Source organism: Globicephala melas, chromosome 11 (genome assembly GCF_963455315.2).
Source record: "Globicephala melas chromosome 11, mGloMel1.2, whole genome shotgun sequence".
Lineage (NCBI taxonomy): Eukaryota > Metazoa > Chordata > Mammalia > Artiodactyla > Delphinidae > Globicephala > Globicephala melas.
Window position 1 is genome coordinate 47,037,235 of NC_083324.2, and position 21,072 is coordinate 47,058,306.

General features: G+C 38.9%; 1 protein-coding gene across 8 annotated transcripts in view; it reads left to right on the forward strand.

Annotated features, from left to right (window-relative positions):
* ZNF197 (zinc finger protein 197) overlaps window positions 1–21,072 on the forward strand; it is a 76,473-nt gene that overhangs the window by 42,783 nt on the left and 12,618 nt on the right. For 2 of the 8 annotated variants that reach the window (XM_060308789.1, XM_060308791.1), the window contains exons 2-7: window positions 1,120–1,201; window positions 4,914–5,392; window positions 6,591–6,753; window positions 7,746–7,837; window positions 8,138–8,264; window positions 15,060–20,965. In XM_060308789.1, coding sequence (XP_060164772.1) covers window positions 5,003–5,392; window positions 6,591–6,753; window positions 7,746–7,837; window positions 8,138–8,264; window positions 15,060–17,377 — 3,090 coding nt within the window. In that variant the 5' untranslated portion in view covers window positions 1,120–1,201; window positions 4,914–5,002 and the 3' untranslated portion in view covers window positions 17,378–20,965. Of the gene's footprint in view, window positions 1–1,091; window positions 1,202–1,628; window positions 5,393–6,341; window positions 6,475–6,502; window positions 6,520–6,590; window positions 6,754–7,745; window positions 7,838–8,137; window positions 8,265–15,059 lie in introns of those variants that run through there. The other 6 variants (XM_060308792.1, XM_060308788.1, XM_030830202.2 and 3 more) reach the window with 6 other exon arrangements.

Here is a 21,072-nt window from a genome sequence, read left to right on the forward strand (position 1 = left end):
TGCAAAGTAAGAGTAAATAGAATTCTGATAATTTACCGTAGAAAATTATTTAGAAATCCTTCTCGCCCCGCCCCGGGTTTTATTTACTTACAGACTTTTTTTTTTTTAGAGCAGTTTTACGTTCACAGGAAAATTAAGCAGAAAATACAGAAATTTCCCATATACTCCCTGCCCCCTCTCTTGCATAGCGTCCCCCCATATCAACATCCCCCACCACTGAAGGGATGGAGTGGGAGTTTGGGATTAGCAGATGCAAGCTAGTATTTATAGACTGGATAAACAGCAAGGTCCTCCTGTGTAGCACAGGGAACTATATTCAATATCATGTGCTAAACCATAATGGGAAAGAATATAAAAAGAGTATATTTATGTATAACTGAATCACTTTGCTGTACAGCACAAATTAATACAACATTGTGTAATAACTATACTTCAATCCAAAAAAAAAAAAAATCCCCCACCAGAGTGGTACCTTTTGTTGCAGTTGGTGAACCTGTATCAGACACATTTTAATCACCCAAAGTTACATAAAGGCTCACTCTCTGTGTTTATATATTCTATGGGTTTGGACAGATTTATAATGATTTGTATAATGTATCCACCATTTTAGTATATAGCATGGTTTCACTGCCCTAAAAATCCTCTGTGTTCTGCCTGCTCATCCCTTCCTTCTCCAACCGTTGGCAACCACTGATCATTTTACTGTCTCCATAGTTTTGCCTTTTCCAGAATGTCATATAGTTGGAATTGTACAGCATATTAATTTTCAAATTAGCGTCTTTCACTGGGTAGTCCATATTTAAGCTTCCTTTGTATCTTTTCATGGCGTAATAGCTTGTTTCTTTTTAGCACTGAGTAATATTCCATTGTCTGGATGTACCACAGTTTATTCATTCACCTATTGAAGGACATCTTGGTTGATTCTAGGTGTCGACAGTTACGAATAAAGCTGCTGTAAACATCCATGTGCAGGTTTTCGTGTGGATGTATGTCTTCAGTTTCTTTGGATGAATACCAAGGAACACAATTGCTAGAATTTATGGTAGGATTATGTTTAGTTTTGTAAGATACTGCCAAACTGTCTTCCATAGTGGCTGTACCATTTTGCATTCCCACCAGCAATGAATGAGAGTTCCTGTTGCTCCACATCTTCACCAGCATTTGGTGTTGCCAGTGTTCTGGATTTTGGCCATTCTAATAGGTACGTAAGGTATCTCATTGTTTTAACTTTCATTTCCCTGATGACATATGATGTGGAGCATATTTTTGTGCAGTTATTTGAAATATGTATATCTTCTTTAGTGAGGTATTTGTTTAGGCCTTTGAGTCATTTTATCTTAATTTTTTTTTTTTCCCTTGTCACACAGCTTGTGATATCTTAGTTCCCTGACCAGGGATTGAACCCAGGCCCCTGGCAGTGCAAGCTCTGAGTCCTAACCACTGGATCACCAGGGAATTCCCCCTTGGGCCATATTTTAATTGAGTTGTTTGTTTTCTTATTAAGTTTTAAGAGTTCTTTGTATAAAATATACAAAGGAAGGATAATAGTATGTGTCTTTTGCAAGTATTTGTCTTCTCATTCTTTTTTTTTTTTTTTTTTTTTTTTGCGGTACACGCGGGCCTCTCAGTGCTGTGGCCTCTCCTGTTGCAGGGCTCCGGATGCGCAGGCTCAGTGGCCATGGCTCACGGGTCCGGCCGCTCCACGGCATATGGGATCTTCCCGGACTGGGGCACGAACCCATGTACCCTGCATCGGCAGGCGGACTCTCAACCACTGTGCCACCAGGGAAGCCCTGTCTTCTCATTCTTGACATTACCTTTTGCGGAGCAGAATTTTTTAATTTTGATGAAGTCTAGTTTATTAATTATTTCATTCAAGGATCGTGCCTTTTGTGTGTATCTAAAAAGCTATCACCATACCCAAGATCATCTAGGTTTTCTCCTAGGTTATCTTCCAGGAATTTTATAGTGTTGCATATTACATTTAGATCTTTGATCCATTTTGAGTTAGTTTTTGTGAAAGATGTAAAGTCTGTGTCTAGATTCATTTTTTGCATGTGAATGTCCAGTTGTACCGGCACCATTTGCCAAAAAGACTATATTTGCTCCATTTTATTACGTTGACTCTCTCTCAGAGATCAGTTGACTATTCATGTGGGTCTATTTCTGGACTCTCTATTCTGTCCCATTGATTTGTCTACAATTTTGCCAGTACCATGCTGACTTCATCATGGTAGCTTTTTAGAAAGTTTTGATGTGGGTAGTGTCAGTCTCTCAACTTTGTTCTTCTTCTTCTTCAATATTGTGTTAGTTATCCTGGGTCTTTTGCCTCTCCATGTGAACTTTAGAATCAGTTTGTCAATATCCACAAAATAGCTTACTGAGATTTTGATTGGAGTTGCATTGAATCTATAGATGAAGTTGAGAAGCACTGAAATGTTGACAATATTGAGTCTTCCTATCTGTGAACATGGGATAGAAATCCTTTTTTTAAATTCCTTTCCATCACCCCCAGGTCAGTTACCAAAGAACTGCTCAGTTTTTCTCAATTGTTCTATCCCTACTACTACTTAATTTAGAACTTTAATTATTTGTTTAGACTACAGGTTTCCCCTAATGTCTGAAAGTAGGGTTGTTTTTGTTTTGTTTTGTTAATTTAGGTTGCACCAGGTCTTAGTTGCGGCAGGCAGGCTCCTTAGTTGCGGCCTGTGGGCTCCTTAGTTGTGGCATGCAAACTCTTAGTAGCAGCACGCATGTGGGATCTAGTTCCCTGACCAGGGATCAAACCTGTGCCCCCTGCATTGGGAGCATGGAGTCTTATCCACTGCACCACCAGGGAAGTCCCTGAAAGTAGAGTATTCTTATGAAACCTTTCATAAGCTGAAATGATGTAAAGCAAAGAAGCAGTTCCCTTAGGACACATCTTGCTAACAGATGCACAAAGTAAAAATAGATAAAGCACAGATGCTCACAGACACAGGTTAAATCTACAGTGGCTTGGTGCTGAAATGCTGAGTGTAATTCCTGTGGAAGGAGCTTGACAGTGCCACTCTGGCTACTTGGGATGCCTCTGGCTGCCTCTCAGTAGCCTTTAGAATTGGCTTCTGTTTACCTCTTCACTCTAATTCTACAAAATTACCTCAAAGTTTACTTCCTTCTCTGATTTGCAAAGAATCTTTTTAACAGAGCTATATGTGCTGTCTCTCCCTTGCTTTTGAAATTACAGTTTCTTTATTCCTGGAATGGCTTTCCTAATACTCCAGTGGTCTTTTTTTCTTTACAGCCCAACCCAAAATTACGTTCATGAATTCTTACTGTGCTTATATGTCCTCCTATTAATTGTACTCACACATTATATTGAAATTATGTTTATATTTTGGCCTCCTCTGCTCCATTATAAGCATGAATTTTAAGGGTCCATGTGTTAAATAAAATTAATGAGGCACTCTTATATGTTACTGATAGTAATGTAACTATTACAACCTTAAAAGTTTAAACTATTTGTATCTTTCAGCCAAACAGTTTCTTTTCTGGGAAATTTTCCTGAAGAAGTAAGCAGAAATGTAACCAAAAATTCATTAACAAAGATGGTCATTGCAGCTGAATTTGTCATAGGAAAAAATATAAATCTAAATGTCTAACAACAGAGGACTAAAGTATGAATGGGCTGATATATTCTTTTTTTTAAAAAAAAATTTATTTATTTTTGGCTGCATTGGGTCCTCATTGCTGCACACGGGCTTTCTCTAGCTGCAGCGAGTGGGGGCCACTACTCCCCGCGGTGCGCAGGCCTCTCACTGCGGTGGCCTCCCTTTGTTGTGGAGCACGGGCTCTAGGCACGCAGGCTTCAGTGGTTGTGGCACACGGGCTCAGTAGTTGTGGCACATGGGCTCAGTAGTTGTGGCACACGGGCTTAGCTGCTCCGCGGCATGTGGGATCTTCCTGGACCAGGGCTCAAACCCATGTCCCCTGCATTGGCAGGCGGGTTCTTAACCACTGCACCACCAGGAAAGTCCCATGGGCTGATGTACTCTTGAAAATAATGATGAAGAATATTTGATATTGTGTTTACAACACAATGTGTGTGAAATTATGGAGCAGTACAGTTGGATCCAGTTTTGTGATCCAAATTGCCCGTTGGAGAAAGGACTGGAAGAATGTAGTCCAGAACAACAGCAGTGATTGTTCTTTGGTTTTGTATGTGTTTTCTGGTTTTACAGATTTTCCATTTTGTAATAAGAAAGAGACATATTATTTCTAAAAAACGCACTATTTCTAGAAAGCAGAAGCCTAAGAACATAGGAAAGGGTGCTAGTTGCAGAAAGATAATGATTAACATTTGAATCCATATACCAGGCACTATTCAAAAGCCTGAAATGTATTTCACATCAATTTCTTACAACAAGCCCATAAGATAGGAATTGTTGTTGCCCCTATTTTACAGGTTACCAAACTGAGACTTAGAAGTGAGGTAACTTGTTCAAGGTCACACAGGAGTAGCCAGGATGCCCATTGTTAGAATGGTGGATAAAGGATTTATTGTAATTAGGTGGAAGAGAAACTGTGAATAAAGACCAAAGGAGGGACTTCCCTGGCCGTCCAGTGGTTAAGACTCCATGCTTCTAATGCAGGGAGCACGGCTTGGATCCCTGGTCGGGGAACTAAGATCCCACATGCCACGTGGCCAAAAAAAAAAAGACCAAAGGAATTTCATGTTTTTGATATCAGCAATGGTCTGGGTAACATGCGTATTAGTGTCCCTAGAGCCTTGGGCCCGGGCTTCTCTGTTAGAGGAGGCATGGCCCAGAATCTAGAACTTTGCATTCAGGGAGGTTTCTTCATTAGTGAGAGCTAACTGGGGTCTGGAAAACCTGATTGTTTCTCTGGGTTAACTTTAACAATGATTTCTTGAGGTCTTATAGATGATGTTCTCCAAGCTCTAAGGAAGAAGGCAAGCAAGGATTGAGGGGACCTAGAGAGGAGCCTTTCTTAAATAACAACAATGACAAGAGAAAATTGGGCCCACAGTGCTCTGAGACAAGAGGGCCTTGTTAAAGGGAAGGATGATACCTGGAAGTGGGGAACCAGCTTCCAAGGGAGCAGCTCCTCTGTTTGGGAGACCTCCCACCTGCACTTTAGACAGTTACGTTACCATGAGACATCTGGACCCCAGGAGGCACTGAGCCGGCTCCGGGAGCTCTGTCGCCGGTGGCTGAGGCCAGAAGCACGCACCAAGGCACAGATCCTTGAGCTGCTGGTGTTGGAGCAGTTCCTGAGCATCCTGCCCGGAGAGATACGGACCTGGGTGCAGATCCATCGCCCCGGGAGTGGTGAGGAGGCAGTGGCCCTGGTAGAGGAGCTGCAGAAAGACCTCGATGGACCAGCACTAAAAGTGAGAAAGGGGAAGGGGGAAGAGTTTGAGGTGGAAGGAGGGAGTAGGCCCAGGACAGAGGGGATAGAGGATGATGCTGTGATTTTCATTAACAATAACACAATAGCAACACTAATGCTAATTAAAACAGGTTCATGAGCTGTTCAGACCACAGAATGTATTTTGAGAGAAATGGATTTATGATTGGGGTCTTTGGGCCAATTCAGAATCAACACAAGGCATTGACTCTACTTTGCCTCCTTGGGTGATGCTTGCTAATGCTGAGTTTGGTTCAAGAATCTGAAGAATGTAATATTTGTAAGTGTTCCTCTAAACAGAAACATATGTATTGTTTGTATAAGTATGTTTGGAGTGATGTTGTAAGCCTGAAGTATAAAAGGCAGTGGGAAAGCATGAATGAAGCTTTCTAGATCTGGCAAGACCTCCCCATGTTTTCCCCTACTGGGGATTCTGTGAGCCAAGGGATTGGGTTGAGATATTTGCCTCTGATAAGATTTTATATCCTTGGCTATTAAATTGGGATCTTGATATAGTTTCTAGTATGTGTCAGATCTCTTTCTGTCAATCTGGAGCCCACTAGAAACATTTCTATATAAGAAGTCTGGAATATAACTTGGAAGTGATACCAAGGATGGGCTTATTTGTTTAAATCATAAAAATGAAGAATTGAGAGCTACATATTTCAGTATTAATCACTAATCCATCTTTCTCATTTGAGAGATAAGAAAATGGAGGCAGGAAAAGGTTCACTGCATTGTCTTAGGTGAGACATCTAGTTAGCAAAAAAAGCAAATGTCTAGACTTCTAGTGTTCCTTCTATTGGAGCAGGAAAGGATAAGTAAAGGGGTAAATAAGTAGAAGAGTGTATTGAACCCAGGTGTAATCTAAAACGAGGTCTGAAGCTCTTAATTGCTTGTTACTTCCCATTCCCTCCTTAACCCACACCCAGGTCTGGCTTCTGTTTCCACCGTTGTGTTCAGTCTCCTCTGGGAGAGGTCACCAGTACCATGAGTGGGGCTAGAGGGCAGCTCCATTGTTCTCAAGGCAAAGCTTTACTGCTGTTTTGATGCTCCATATTTGAGGTGGGTCACTCTCATCTCACAGTTCTAGATTACGGGCAGAAAGAGGTCCATGTTAGGTGAGTCCATTTTCTGGAGGTACAAGAAAAGTCAGCTTATTTTGTTCTGCTTGTTCCCAGGTTCCAGTCCTTGTCCAGGATCAGGACAGTCTCCAGGAGGGTCTGAGCACTCCAGGAATAGCACTTCCTCATGCACCCACTGGCAGCCACATATCAGCTGAAATTCGCTCAAATCCTCTTACTGACCCAGTGGTGTTCAACTTGCTCCAAGATCCTCAACATGGTAACTTACTGGCTATGACTTTGGACTTTTCTCAGGACTCTTACTGTGGCTCATCTCCCTACTCCCAGATAGTTGCTTCCTCTCCTGCCCTTATATGAACCCCTTATGGTACCAAGCTCTTTCCTGTTCTCCCTCTTATCCTTTCCTGGGTCCCTCTGACCCTTTATCCATTCTTTTTTTTTTTTTAAATTTATTTATTTCATTTACTTATTTTTGGCTGCGTTGGGTCTTTGTTGCTGTGCGCGGGCTTTCTCTAGTTGTGGCGAGCGGGGCTATTCTTCATTACGGTGCGTGGCCTTCTCATTGTGGTGGCTTCTCTTGTTGCAGAGCACGGGCTCTAGGCACATGGGCTTCAGTAGTAGCAGCACGTGGACTCAGTAGTTGTGGCTCACAGACTCTAGAGCGCAGGCTCAGTAGTTGTGGCACACAAGCTTAGTTGCTCTGCGGCATGTGTGATCTTCTGGGACCAGGGCGCAAACCCGTGTCCCCTGCATTGGCAGGCAGATTCTGAACCACTGCACCACCAGGGAAGCCCTTTCTTTTTTTTTAATTAAAAAAATTTTTTTTAATTTGGTTACGCTGGGTCTTATTTGCGGCTCGCGGGTTCCTTAGTTGTGGCTCGTGGGGCTCCTTAGTTGAGACTCCCCAGCTCCTTAGTTGTGGCATGTGAACTCTTAATTGTGGCATGCATGTGGGATCTAGTTCCCTGACCAGGGATCGAACCCGGGCCCCCTGCATTGGGAACACGGAGTCTTATCCACTGTGCCACCAGGGAAGTCCCCCTTTATCCATTCTTATTGCTATTCTTTGTGCTATTCCAGCCCTGCACGTGGGGGTCAGAAAATATTTGTAGGTCATTTTACAGCCATTGTTGCCTAGTTCTGGGAGCTCTGTGTCTTTTTGAATTCCTTGTTTATAGAAGATAAAGATATTGGACTTGGAGTAGTGGGCAGGAACAACAGTTATCTCATATGCAGCTTTTTCTCCTTCAGATTCTCCTGCCCCTGAAGCTTCTGCCCTTTCCCAGGAAGAGAACCCAAGAAATCAATTAATGGCTCTCATGCTCCTGACAGCCCAGCCCCAGGTAAGATTTGCATCCTCTTTTCTTCCTAAGATCCTATCTGCACTATCTCATTGTGGCTGAAGTATCCTAATTGTGGTTGGAGTATCTCTCATCCTTGTGCTTGGGTGTCCAGTCAGCTCCTATCTCTAAATCAAGGTCGATGCTATTGGAAGGCAGACTTCATGTGGGGTCTCCTATGTCTCCCTGGTATCCCTTGCCCACCTCATGCCCTCACAACCTGTCTTCCTCATAAGTGAAAGGGACCTTTCAGTAGGGGAGCTTCCTGGGCATGGATAATCTCACACATACCTGTTATTTCAGGAATTGGTGATGTTTGAGGAGGTATCAGTATGCTTCACTTCAGAGGAATGGGCATGTCTGGGCCCAATTCAGAGGGCTTTGTACTGGGATGTGATGCTGGAGAATTATGGAAATGTGACTTCCTTAGGTAAGGACACTTTCTTTCCATAATTCTTACCTTTACTTCATCAGCTTTTTTTTTTTTTTAACGTTTTTATTGGAGTATAATTGCTTTACAATGGTGTGTTAGTTTCTGCTTTATAACAAAGTGAATCAGTTATACATATACATATATCCCCATATCTCTTCCCTGTTGCGTCTCCCTCCCCCACAACTTCATCAGCTTTTGTTTGTTTTTCTTTTCTTTTTTTCTTCCCCCTACAGTGGAAGTGCAGATTCTTAACCACTGGACCACCAGGAAAGTCCCAGCTTTTGTTTGTTTTTCTGATTATGAACATAGTATAGCATACTTATTTTAGAAAACACAGAATATTAGGAGAAAAAAAAATTTTTTTAACCCACTATTTGCAAACAGCTACTATCAAAATTTTGATATATTACCTTTCTGGCTTTTTTGTGTGTGTTTGAGGTTTTTTACATTGTTTTGAGAGTGTGTATTTATGAATATATACAGTTTTTTGTTTTTTTTTTTTTTGAATATATACAGTTTTATAGCTTGCCTTCTTTGCAGTCACCTCACTCTCATATTATCACAAATTCTTTGCAACAATTATCTGTATTGGCTGCGTAATTTGTGTCATAATTTAGTTAGCCATTTCTTTATTTTAAATAATTGCCATAATAATCATCTATCTCTATGCCTAAGGTTTTGTGTGTGTGTGTGTGTGGTACGCGGGCCTCTCACTGTTGTGGCCTCTCCCGTTGCGGAGCACAGGCTCCGGATGCGCAGGCTCAGCGGCCATGGCTCACAGGCCCAGCCGCTCCGCGGCATGTGGGATCCTCCCAGACCGGGGCACGAACGCGTATCCCCTGCATCGGCAGGTGGACTCTCAACCGCTGCGCCACCAGAGAAGCCCCTGTTTTTGTTTTTTTAATTTCTCATTATTTTTTAGAAGTAGAATTACTAGGCCTAAGTGTTTGAATTGTTTTAAGGCTCTTGCTTCATACTGCCAAACTGCTTTCCATAGTGATCTCAGTCCTCTCTGCTCTTACCAGCTGTATGTAAGAACCACTCCTTTGGCTCTGCCTTCATTGCTGCTGAGTAGTCCTGTTCTTTTAAATTATTGTTAATATAATTTTTTAAGTTATAATATTTTTATTTAGTGGATTTCTTTGATTAATAACAAGAGTATTTTTTTTAAAACTGTTTGCCATTTATGTTTCCAACAAACATTAAACACCTACCATATAATGGCAACTATGGAAATGACGTGATTCTGCCCTTAAGTAGCATGATTTGGGAGATGAACATAAAAAGAATAAACAAAGCAGAGTAAAATAATTGGTAATAGAGTGACGTAAGCCTCTTGAGATGGAAATGAAGAAGACAAAACAACCAGTACCAGTTTCTGGGGATTAGGAAAGGCCATGAAGGAAGTAGCTTTGTATTTCATTGTCTGAGTATCATGCTTTACATTGACAGCTTTATGATACTGAATTTCTATTCAAGAACATTACATATAGTTCCATTTGTTCATACTGCCTTTGTTTCAGGCCTGTTTTAAAATTGCATTCAGGTGGATCTTACGTATTCTGGTTACATTGATTCTTTGAAATAGGAAACTTTTCTGATGTTTTCTAATTGATCATTGTTTGCATACATAAAAATATTTAATTTTTGTATGTTAATTTTGTACCCAGCAACCTTAGTAAATTTTTTATTGTTCATAGTAATTTATACTATATATTTTTACATATATGAGAATATGTCTTTTAGTATCTCAGCTATGGTGTGGTGGTCAAAAATTTTGTAGATTTTATATTTTGATACATATTCCCAAACTGCTTTCTATCAATGATGTACCAATTTACACTTCTACAAAAAGAGTACAAGAGGGCCCATTTCCCCTGTATGTGCTTATGATTTGGTCACTGTTTTGGGTTTTTGTTTTTTTTTTTTAATTTTGTTTTGGCTGCGTTGGGTCTTTGTTGCTGCACACGGGCTTTCTCTAGTTGCGGCAAGCAGAGGCTACTCTTCATTGAGGTGCGCGGGCCTCTCATTGCAGTGGCCTTTCCCGTTGCAGAGCATGGACTCTAGGCACACGGGCTTCAGTAGCTGTGGCTCACGGGCTTTAGAGCGCAGGCTCAGTTATAGCGCATGGGCCCAGTTGCTCTGCGGCTTGTGGGATCTTCCGAGACCAGGGCTTGAACCCGTGTGCCCTGTATTGGCAGGCGGACTCTTAACCACTGCGCCACCAGGGAAGCCCTGTTCACTGTTTTAAAACTTTGCTAGCTAGGTGAAGGATACTATCTTTTGTTTATTTTTCTTTCATTTCTTTGATTATTAGTGTTATCATGTTTATTGGTCATTTTCTGCTTATTCATATTTTTTCTACTTATTTCTTTTATTTATTAGAACTGCTAACGCTTTGTCACATGTTGCACATTTTCCCATTTGTTTGCCTTTCAGTGGTATTATTATTACCATTATTTTTTAAGTCTTAGAAAATCTTTCATGAAGTCAAACAGCAATATTTTCCTTTGTGGTCTCCTTCTCCATAAAATTATTAGTTTTTAAATCACCTGTATTTTCTTCAGACATTTTCATTGTTTCATTTTTACATTTAAGCTTTAGTCCATCTAAAGTTTATCTTAATATACAGAATGACATAGGAATCCAGTTTGTATGTTTGCTTTTTTTTTTTAACCCAAGTGGCTTTCAGTAGTTCTAATGCTATTTACTCAATAATTCATCTTTTCTTTGAAGAATTTTAAAACATGCTTTATGGGTTAATTGATTAATTTTATGAAAAACACTCACCATGGATCCATACCTCACGCTGTAAGCCAAAATAAATTCCAGATGGGTCTAGGAGTTAAATTTGGAGTTAAATTTAAAAACTAAGAAGAAAATGTAATTCCTTACTTTTCCAACTCTTTAAGGGAAGAGAAGTTTGAATCAACTTTAATAAGTAAGATATGCTCTAACTGCAATGCTGTTAGGGCTTTGGGCAAGCAGATACCAAGGTGTTTATGCTCTTTGACCTAGTAATTCTGACTTGAGGCTACCTTAAGGAAATGGTTCAGAAAGAGGGAAAATAAGTAATGTGTCTAAAGAATCTAGTCCCCGCGAAGGATTTATAATGTTTAAAAGTTGGGCACGACCAAATTCCCCCAGAAAGAGAAAGTACTACACAGCCCATGGTGTTTTGACCTGGGGGTAGACTGTGACACTATCATATTTGACAGTTTTGTGCACTCAGTTTCTGTGCATTGATAAGCTGGTAGAAAAGCAGACTCCCAGATAGCTTGCACATACTTCTTCAATATGTAAAAGACTTGTATATGTTCATTTAAGAGATTGGAATAGGATTTGAAGGTTATTATTCAAGAAATATTAAGTATCTCCCACATCAAACTTAGCCCCTGCCATAAAGTACATTCAAGTTGGAGTAAAAGACATTTACACAAATAATTACAATACAGTGTGACAAATGTTATATAATAAAAGTATGCATGAGTGCAGGAGCACGTAGGAGCTTGGTTAGATGGAAGAACTGGGAGGGTGGGGGGAGGGGTGGATGGTTTAGGAAAGGATTTACAGAGGGTGAAAAAATGAAATCTCACTGCTGTTTCAATTTGGTTTCATGAGCACCCTCATTACTAGTCAGGTTGAGTATCTTTTCATATGTTATGAACTACCTAGTACTGTTCTTTGCCCATTTAACTTTTGGAATATTGGTCTCTTTTTTTTTTGGCTGCACCGTGTGGCTTGCAGGATCTTAGTTCCCAACCAGGGATTGAACCTGGGCCCTGGCAGTGAAAGCGCCAAGTCCTAACTGGACAACCAGGGAATTCCCAGATGCTATTATTTCTTAATTTCCTGTTTTTTGGTTGTTCAGTGCTAATGTACAGAAATACCACTGATTTTTGTATATTGATACTTATCCTACGACCTTGCTGAACGTACTTAGTTCTGATAGTTTTTTGGTAGATTCTTTAGGATTTTCTATATACAAATTTTGTAAATAGAGATAGTTTTATGTCTTCCTTTCCAATCTGGGTGCCTTTTATTTCTTTCTTTTGCCCCATTGACCTGGCTAGAACCTCCAGTACTGTTGCGTAGAAATGGCAGGAGCAGACATCCTTTTCTTGTTCCTGCTCCTAGAGGGAAAGCATTCAATCATTCACCATTAAGTATGATGTTAGCTTTAAATTTTTTGTAGGTGTCCTGTATCAGGTTGAGGAAGTTCCCTTCTATTCCTACTTTGTTGAGTGTTCTTATCATGAAGGAGTTTTGGATTTTGCCAAACACTTTTTCTGTATCTGTGAGATGATTATGTGAGTTTTGTCCCTTATACAGTTGATATGGTATATTACATTAATTGATTATCTGATGTTATATCAGGATTTGCATTCCTGTGAAAAATCCCACTTGGTCATAGTGTATAATTCTTTTTTATATGTTGCTGGATTCAGTTAGCTAATACTTTGTTGGGGATTCTTATGTTTGTATTCGTAAGATATGTTTGTAGTTTTCTCTTTTTTTGTCATATCTTTGCCTGGTTTTTGTATCTAGGTAATACTGGTCTCATAGAATGAGTCGGAAAGTGTTCCCACCTTTCCTATTTATTGGAAGAGTTTGTGAAGAATTGGTATTCTTTTAATGTTTGGTAGAATTCAGCAGTGATACAGTCTGGGCCTGGGGTTTTCTTTGTGGGTAGTTTTTTGGTTACTGATTTAATTTCTTTACTTATTATAGAACTATTCAGATTTTCTGTCTTGAGTCAGTTTTAGTGGTTTGTGTCTTTCTACGATTTTAGCCATTTCATCTTAAGTTGTTCAATTTATTGGCACAGAATCATTCATGGTATTCCTTTATAATCCTTTTTTTATTTCTGTAAGATCAGTGGTAATTCCGGGGGCAGGGGTGACTTTTGTACTTAGTTTTTAAGGCTGTAGGTTTGGGCAGGTAGCAGATTGGGATGAGGAAGAGCAATTTGGGAAGAGAAAGGGGCAAGGGCAGTGATAGAGAAGCAAGCAAAAACATGACATGTTTGGGCATCTCTACGTAGTTTTCCATGCCTAGAGTCTCCAGGCATAAAGGGTACCAGCAAGAAGTGAAGCCAGAAAAATAGGCAGATATAGGGTGAAGGCAACTCTTGGGCTGTCCTAGTCATTTGTGCTTTATCCTATAAGCAGTGAAGGGTTATTTGTTTTGAGCAGGTGAGTGACATGATCAAATATACTTATTGGAAAGATAATTAGCAATGGAGTGGACATGGATTAGAGGAGTGGGCAGTATTGGAGGTAGGGAACCCTGTCTTTTTCTTGCAGGCTTCACCAAAGATTGCAGAAGGTAACCAGCTTCCTCTCTCATTCTCATATTTTTCTCCCAAGTCCCTTAAAGCTCAATAGGCCCATACATAGTCTGATTTCTATACTAAAATTTCAGATCATTTAACCAGCTAATTAGCTACTGTGTATATAAAAGTTGCTCATTTCTTAACGATTTTCCATCTCAGTTTAACCACTTGCAACACTTCTATTCCTTAAAACACTTCTACTTCCTTAAAGAAAGGGAACCTTCCTTTCCACCAGCATCCTGCTTAAATTGTGAAACCAGTCTTGATACAATCACTGTGGACAAGGAAACTGGTATTGGATAGGCCTAGGACACATGCCCATCCCTACTGCCAAGTGAAGCAGTGTAGTGTGATGGGCAGTCCTACCCAAACTCCAGAGAGAGGGACAGTTGAGATGAGATATGACAGCCTGATCTAAGAATGTAGTTCACTTTAACATTTATTGGATGTTTTCCATTTTCATACTCTCATAAACTTAAAGAAGTTCATAATAGAGTAAAATAGTTACACTCCTTTCCCATGTCTTTTCTATTTAGGGAGAAGAATAGTGTTTTTATACTCAAATAGAAGATAATGTTACTATTATTTACATAATTTTACTTATTAGATAATTTGGGGAACTAGTTCATAATTTTTCTCACATTTGGATGGTGAAAATAAGTTTCCAAAACATTTAAAATATGTATAATTTCACATTTTAAAATATTTGAGAATGTTAGAGTAGAAAAGAGGTTAACTAATTTAGCCTCATTATTTTATAGATGTTTTCATGGTTTTTAATGTCTATGTTTTTTCATTTTGTTCTGTATTTCTTCTCTTTTTTATTTAATTAAGTGAGGGAGTCTAACCAAACCTGATATTTTTGTGAAATGAATTTTAAAATTGTTTCTCAATTTTGGAAGGAGAATTCTAAGCATTAAGTTGCTTTTTCATGGATTTTTTTTCCCTGTAGGTTAATTGCTTTCAAGTAATTAAAAAGTGCTTATACACTTGACTTCACAAATTACAGATTGTCTTCCAAGTTTTTAGGTATATTTTCTTTCTTTTAGAGTTCCCATCTTCCTAACAAGAAGAAAATAAAAAGACAGCTCTTTATAAGCCAAATGGTTCTTTTTGTCCCATCCAACTTCTTGAGCCTCAGGTGTGAACCACCTACGAAAGATCCCATGTTCTTTCTCTGGTTCTTCCTTGCATCTGTTTTTTCAGAATCCTGTCTATGTTTACATCTGCTCCCTGAAGGCAAAGAGCTTAGAAGTATCTCAGAATGAATTTTATGTTAATCCATTTACAACATTCTGTCATTAGCATTCTGCTTTATACCCTCATTTAACAAAAATCTTTTCCTTTTTGTATGCATATAAAAGTTTCCTTCTAGCTTGTTTTAAAGTCATTTGAAGATCTTGTTCTCACTAACACAGGGATATGATAATATTTGCATTTTTAATTCCTTTTACCAGAGTGGGAGACCATGACTGAGAATGAGGAGGTGACATCAAAGTCAAGCCTATCTCAAAGAGCAGATTCTCAGAAAGGAGCATCAAAAAGACTTCAAGGAAGTGTTCCCCAGGTTCTTGACTTTGAGGAAGAGTATGAATGGCAAGTTTTAGCAAGTCAGTGGGGAAATGAAACAAGGGAAAGAGATACACTGAAGAAAGTTTCCCTGTGTGAACGAGAAAAGAAGAAAAGGACTCCATCAGAAAAACGAGGCCAAAAATGGAAGGAATTTGGAGAAAGCTTAACTTCAGATTCAGCTTTTTCTGAAAGTTTAATAGGCACTGAAGGAAAGAAGCTTTATAAATGTGATATATGTTGTAAACATTTCAATAAAATCTCTCATCTTATAAACCATCGGAGGATCCACACTGGGGAGAAACCTCATAAATGTAAAGAGTGTGGAAAAGGCTTTATTCAGCGCTCAAGCCTTCTAATGCATTTACGGAACCATTCTGGGGAGAAACCTTATAAATGTAATGAATGTGGGAAAGCCTTCTCTCAAAGTGCTTACCTTCTAAACCATCAGAGAATCCACACTGGGGAGAAACCTTATAAATGTAAGGAGTGTGGAAAGGGCTTCTATAGGCACTCAGGCCTTATTATACATCTAAGGCGCCATTCTGGAGAGAGACCTTATAAATGTAATGAGTGTGGCAAAGTTTTCTCTCAAAATGCTTACCTCATTGATCACCAGAGGCTCCACAAAGGAGAAGAACCTTATAAATGTAACAAGTGTCAGAAAGCTTTCATTCTGAAGAAGAGCCTCATTCTGCACCAGAGAATCCACTCTGGGGAAAAACCCTATAAATGTGACGAATGTGGAAAAACCTTTGCCCAGACCACTTACCTTGTTGATCATCAGCGGCTCCACAGCACAGAGAACCCATATAAATGTAAAGAATGTGGAAAAGTTTTCATTCGAAGCAAAAGCCTCCTCTTACACCAGAGAGTTCACACAGAAAAGAAGACCTTTGGTTGTAAAAAATGTGGGAAGATTTTCACTTCTAAGTCAAGCCTCATTGACCATAAGAGGATGCATAGCAGAGAGAAGCCTTATAAATGTACTGAATGTGGGAAAGCCTTTACTCAGAGTGCTTACCTTTTTGACCATCAGAGACTCCACAATGGGGAGAAGCCCTACGAATGTAATGAATGTGGGAAAGTTTTCATTCTGAAAAAGAGCCTCATTTTACATCAAAGGTTCCACACAGGAGAGAATCTCTATGAATGTAAAGACTGTGGCAAGGTCTTTGGTTCTAACAGAAACCTCATTGACCACGAGAGACTCCACAATGGGGAAAAGCCCTATGAATGTCGAGAATGTGGAAAAACCTTCATTATGAGCAAGAGTTTCATGGTCCATCAGAAGCTCCATACACAGGAGAAAGCCTACAAATGTGAGGATTGTGGGAAGGCTTTCAGTTACAATTCAAGCCTGCTCGTACATCGGAGAATCCACACCGGGGAAAAGCCCTTTGAATGCAGTGAGTGTGGTAGAGCTTTCAGCTCTAACAGAAACCTCATTGAACATAAGAGAATCCACAGTGGTGAGAAACCCTATGAGTGTAATGAGTGTGGCAAATGCTTCATTCTGAAGAAAAGCCTCATTGGCCATCAGAGGATTCACACAAGGGAAAAGTCTTATAAATGTAATGACTGTGGGAAAGTCTTCAGTTACCGCTCAAACCTTATAGCCCATCAGAGAATCCACACTGGTGAGAAGCCCTATGCATGTAATGAGTGTGGGAAGGGCTTTACTTACAACAGAAATCTTATTGAACATCAAAGAATTCACAGTGGGGAAAAAACCTATGAATGTCATATATGTAGAAAAGTCCTTACCTCTAGTAGAAATCTTATGGTACATCAAAGAATCCATACGGGAGAGAAACCTTATAAATGTAATGAGTGTGGAAAAGACTTCAGTCAGAATAAAAACCTTGTTGTACATCAGAGAATGCACACTGGGGAAAAACCATATGAGTGTGAGAAGTGTAGAAAATCTTTTACTTCTAAGAGGAATTTAGTTGGCCACCAGAGAATCCACACAGGGGAGAAACCATATGGGTGTAATGATTGTAGTAAAGTTTTTAGGCAAAGAAAAAACCTTACTGTACATCAGAAAATTCATACAGATGAAAAAAACTGTGAATGTGATGAGTCTGAAAAAGAATTCTCTCAGAGTTCAAACCTTCATCTTCAACAAAAAGTCCATTCTGTGGAGGAATTCCCTTGGCTCCAAAATGCCAATGAGTCCAAGACAGAGATTCAGAAAATCTAGTATCGTGTCAAATGGAATAGAATCCCTGCCTACTTAAGTAACTGTTGGATAAATGGCAGCATATGGTTTTTATAAGGAAAAAAAAATCATGATCACCCCTTTATAGACAAGTATGTTGCATGAGGAAGAAAGTTAATCTAGACTTTCAAGACTACAAAAACATAAGCCAAATTCTAGTTAAATACTCTGTCCCAAACCATTTGTTATGAACCTAGGAAAGGACCTTGGAACGATCAAAGATTCTGAAGAAATTGGGTTATATTTTATAAGATGTAATGGTGTCATTGTAAATGATAGCAAAAATATCTTGGTATTAAAAAGTGTACATTTTTGAAAAGGTATATATACACTGTACATTTTAAAGATAGTATTACTGCTAGAGAAAGTCTCTACAGATGGTATGATTAAGACATATCAAACATGGAGTTGGATGGGCAAGAGTCTGCTGTTTGAGGACAACTTAAGTACACTGGATTTGGAATCAGAAAAGATAGGTTTGGGTCCTGGCTCTTTCTTTTACTAGCTCTGTGATGTTATTAAGTCAGCCTCTAAGTCTCAGTTTCTCTGTCAATCAAATATTGGTATAATGCCTACTTCATAGTGTTGTTGTGAGCATTCAGTAAAAGGATCATGTGAAAGTACTTTATGAAACAATTTAGTTGTCAATAAAGTTGGATAAAAGAACATGATCTAGAACAAAATCTAGAACATGGCATAATGTAATGTTTGTTCATTAAGTTAATATTAGGACTTAATGCACCTCAAAAGATTCATTTTTATAGTAAGAGGAAGTATGGTGGATAGCTAACTTTGGAATTTTGTACTTTAAAAAGACCTTTTTAAAACAGCTTTTTAAATGTCTAAGGGAGATAATAGATAATATATTAGTTTTAATGGAAAAAAATATTGGCTTATTAAATAGTGTGTCCAGCTATTAATATGATGCCAAGAAAAACAATTTATTTTTCAACCTTTGGATTTTAAAAACTAGCGGACGTAGAGTATCAAAATGGAAGGACAGTCCTATGTTGCTTTCCTTGTCGACAGGAAAAAATCCTTAACCCCAGCCCTTGAGCTGATTATCTGTGCTACTGTCATTCTGAATTCTAATCAGCATTTCATCATTATTGACATACAAATAGCTTGTTACTTAAGAAACAACATTCTGTCCCAGCATTCAACTTACTACATAAGTTTTTTTACACAGAGCCAAGCCCTTCAAAGCTCTGATTAAACCAATTCAGAATCCACCTCTGAGTGGTCAGGCCCATTTACTCCCAGTGAACCAATCATTCATTCAGTCTGTACCCTTTTGTACATTTGTAAATTTATTTCTTCCTATATTCTTTATTTGATAATTTTATGTTGTAATTCTCAGAACTCCAGTTCTGTCACTGGAGTATAAATACCTTACTATTAGGATTGTGTTTTCTAATACTAGCAGCATTGAAGTGGTGTGTTGATTATAATAAGTGTTATTAATTCAACCCCAAAGTTCCTTGAGGGCTGGTTCCTCAGACTGAAGGGACCAAGAGTGAAAACTGGAAGGGGTCCAGGTTAAAAGTCTGAAGACCCTATGAGTCAGATTCTGCCACTCTTCCTTGGACAAATGCCTTCATTTCTTGGAGCCTCGATTTCCTTACCTGTTAAACAGAAGGAAGAATATCTACCTCACCAAATTGTTATGAGGTAATGAATATGAAGATGCTTTATGTCCATACAGAAGAATCACCCCGGATTATGTAATAATTACACAGGGAAAGATGTAGTTTAACAATGAAGAGAGTTGGCATTTACCTCTTAATCAGTTTAACAAAATGTAACATTGCTAAGACTGAGACAACTCACATAATGTGCCTCTCCGCATGTAATGCAATAAAGCCAAAAGTATAACCTGAATTTATCAAGCTTCTTAGACCTGATTGCCAGTTTACAGGAAATACAGGAGGCAGAGGAACAAGATAAAACACACCATGAGAAACAAGTTTAAAACATGGGATATTGTGTAAGAAAACTACTGGGAGAATCCCCTGGCGGTCCAGTGGTTAGGACTCCTTGCTTTCACTGCTGAGGGCGCAGGTTTGATCTCTGGTCGGGGAACTAAGATCCCACAAGCCAAGCGGCCCGGCTATAAAAGAAAAACAAAAAGAAAACTGGATTCTTCAAAAAGATACGGTGAAAAAGGGAGGGGTGATAATTGTTGATGCTGGGTGAATATTGAGAGTTCATTGTACTGCTTTTGTATATGTATGAAATTTTCCATAATGAAGGTATAAAAAGTGGAGGAGAAGGTTGTTTTTAAAAGATACTAAAGAGCCATAAGATACTGAGCCAGGAATAGACGCACAGATGCCCAATGGATTTTTGACAGGTGCAAAAGCAATTCAGTAGAGGAGAGATAGCCTTTCAACAAATGCTGCTGCAGCAGTTGGATAGCCATAGGCAAAAAATAAAAATCACAGCAGGAACTAAGACTAAGCAAAGAATTCTTAGACATATCAAAAGCATGCTCCGTAAAAGGAAAAAAATGATAAGTTGAACCTCGTCAAAATAATTTTCTCTCCAAAAGACTCTTTAAAGAGAATGAAAAAGCATTACAGACTGGGAGAAAATATTTGCAAATCATATATGCAACACAGCACTTGTATCTAGACTAAAGAATTCTCAAAACTCAGCAGTAATAAATAGATCCAATTAGAAAATGGGCAAAAGACATGAACAGATATTTATGGCATATGAAAAGACGTTCAACATCATTAGCCATTAGGGAAATGCAAGTTAAAAATCTGCACAGCTATCAGCTTTTTAAAAAAAGTTTTAACACCAAATGCTGGCAAGGATGCAAAGGAACGGAATCTTTTACATTGCCAGGAATGAGAAATGTTACAACCACTCGGGGGAATAATTTGGCAGTTTCCTATAAAACCAAACATGCACTTGCCATATACCCAGTATTTGCACTTCTGAGCATTTATCCCAGAGAAATGAAAACTTGTGTTCACAAAAAAACCTGTACGTGACTGTTAAAAGCAGTTTTATTTGTAATAGTCAAGATCTGACTGGTGGTTAAAACAAATATCCTTCAACAGGTGGTTAAAACAAACTGCAGTATATCTATACCATGTAATACTACTCTGCAATAAAATGGAATGTCCTATTGATACCTGCAGTGACTCAAGTGTATTCCACGAGAATTATGCTGAGTGAAAAAAATCCAATCTGAAATGTATGGCCAGATTTATATAATATTCTAAAATGACAAAAGTATACAGATGAAAGTATACAGATTAGTGGTTGCCAGAGGTTGGGAATAGTGGGAGGGAGCAGGGGAAGAGGGAGGGGTAGCACTTAGGGAGGCCTTGGTGGTGTTGGAACAGTTGTGTATCTTGATTGTGATGGTGGTTACACAAATCTACACGTGATAAAATGACAAAGTGTACACACACATTGTACCAGTATCAATTTCCTGATTTTTTAAAATATTAAACTATGTAAGATGTACCCATTGGGGGAAACTAGTTGAAGGGTATTATCTTTGCAACTTTCTGTGAATCTGTAAATTCAAAATAAAAAGCAAAACTGAAAAGCCGTACCAAATAAAGTGTGTGAAACTGATTTGGAAAAACAAAATTATGAAATATATATTTTAGGACAGTTGGAAATTTGAAAATGGTTATTAGATGGTTTCACGGAAT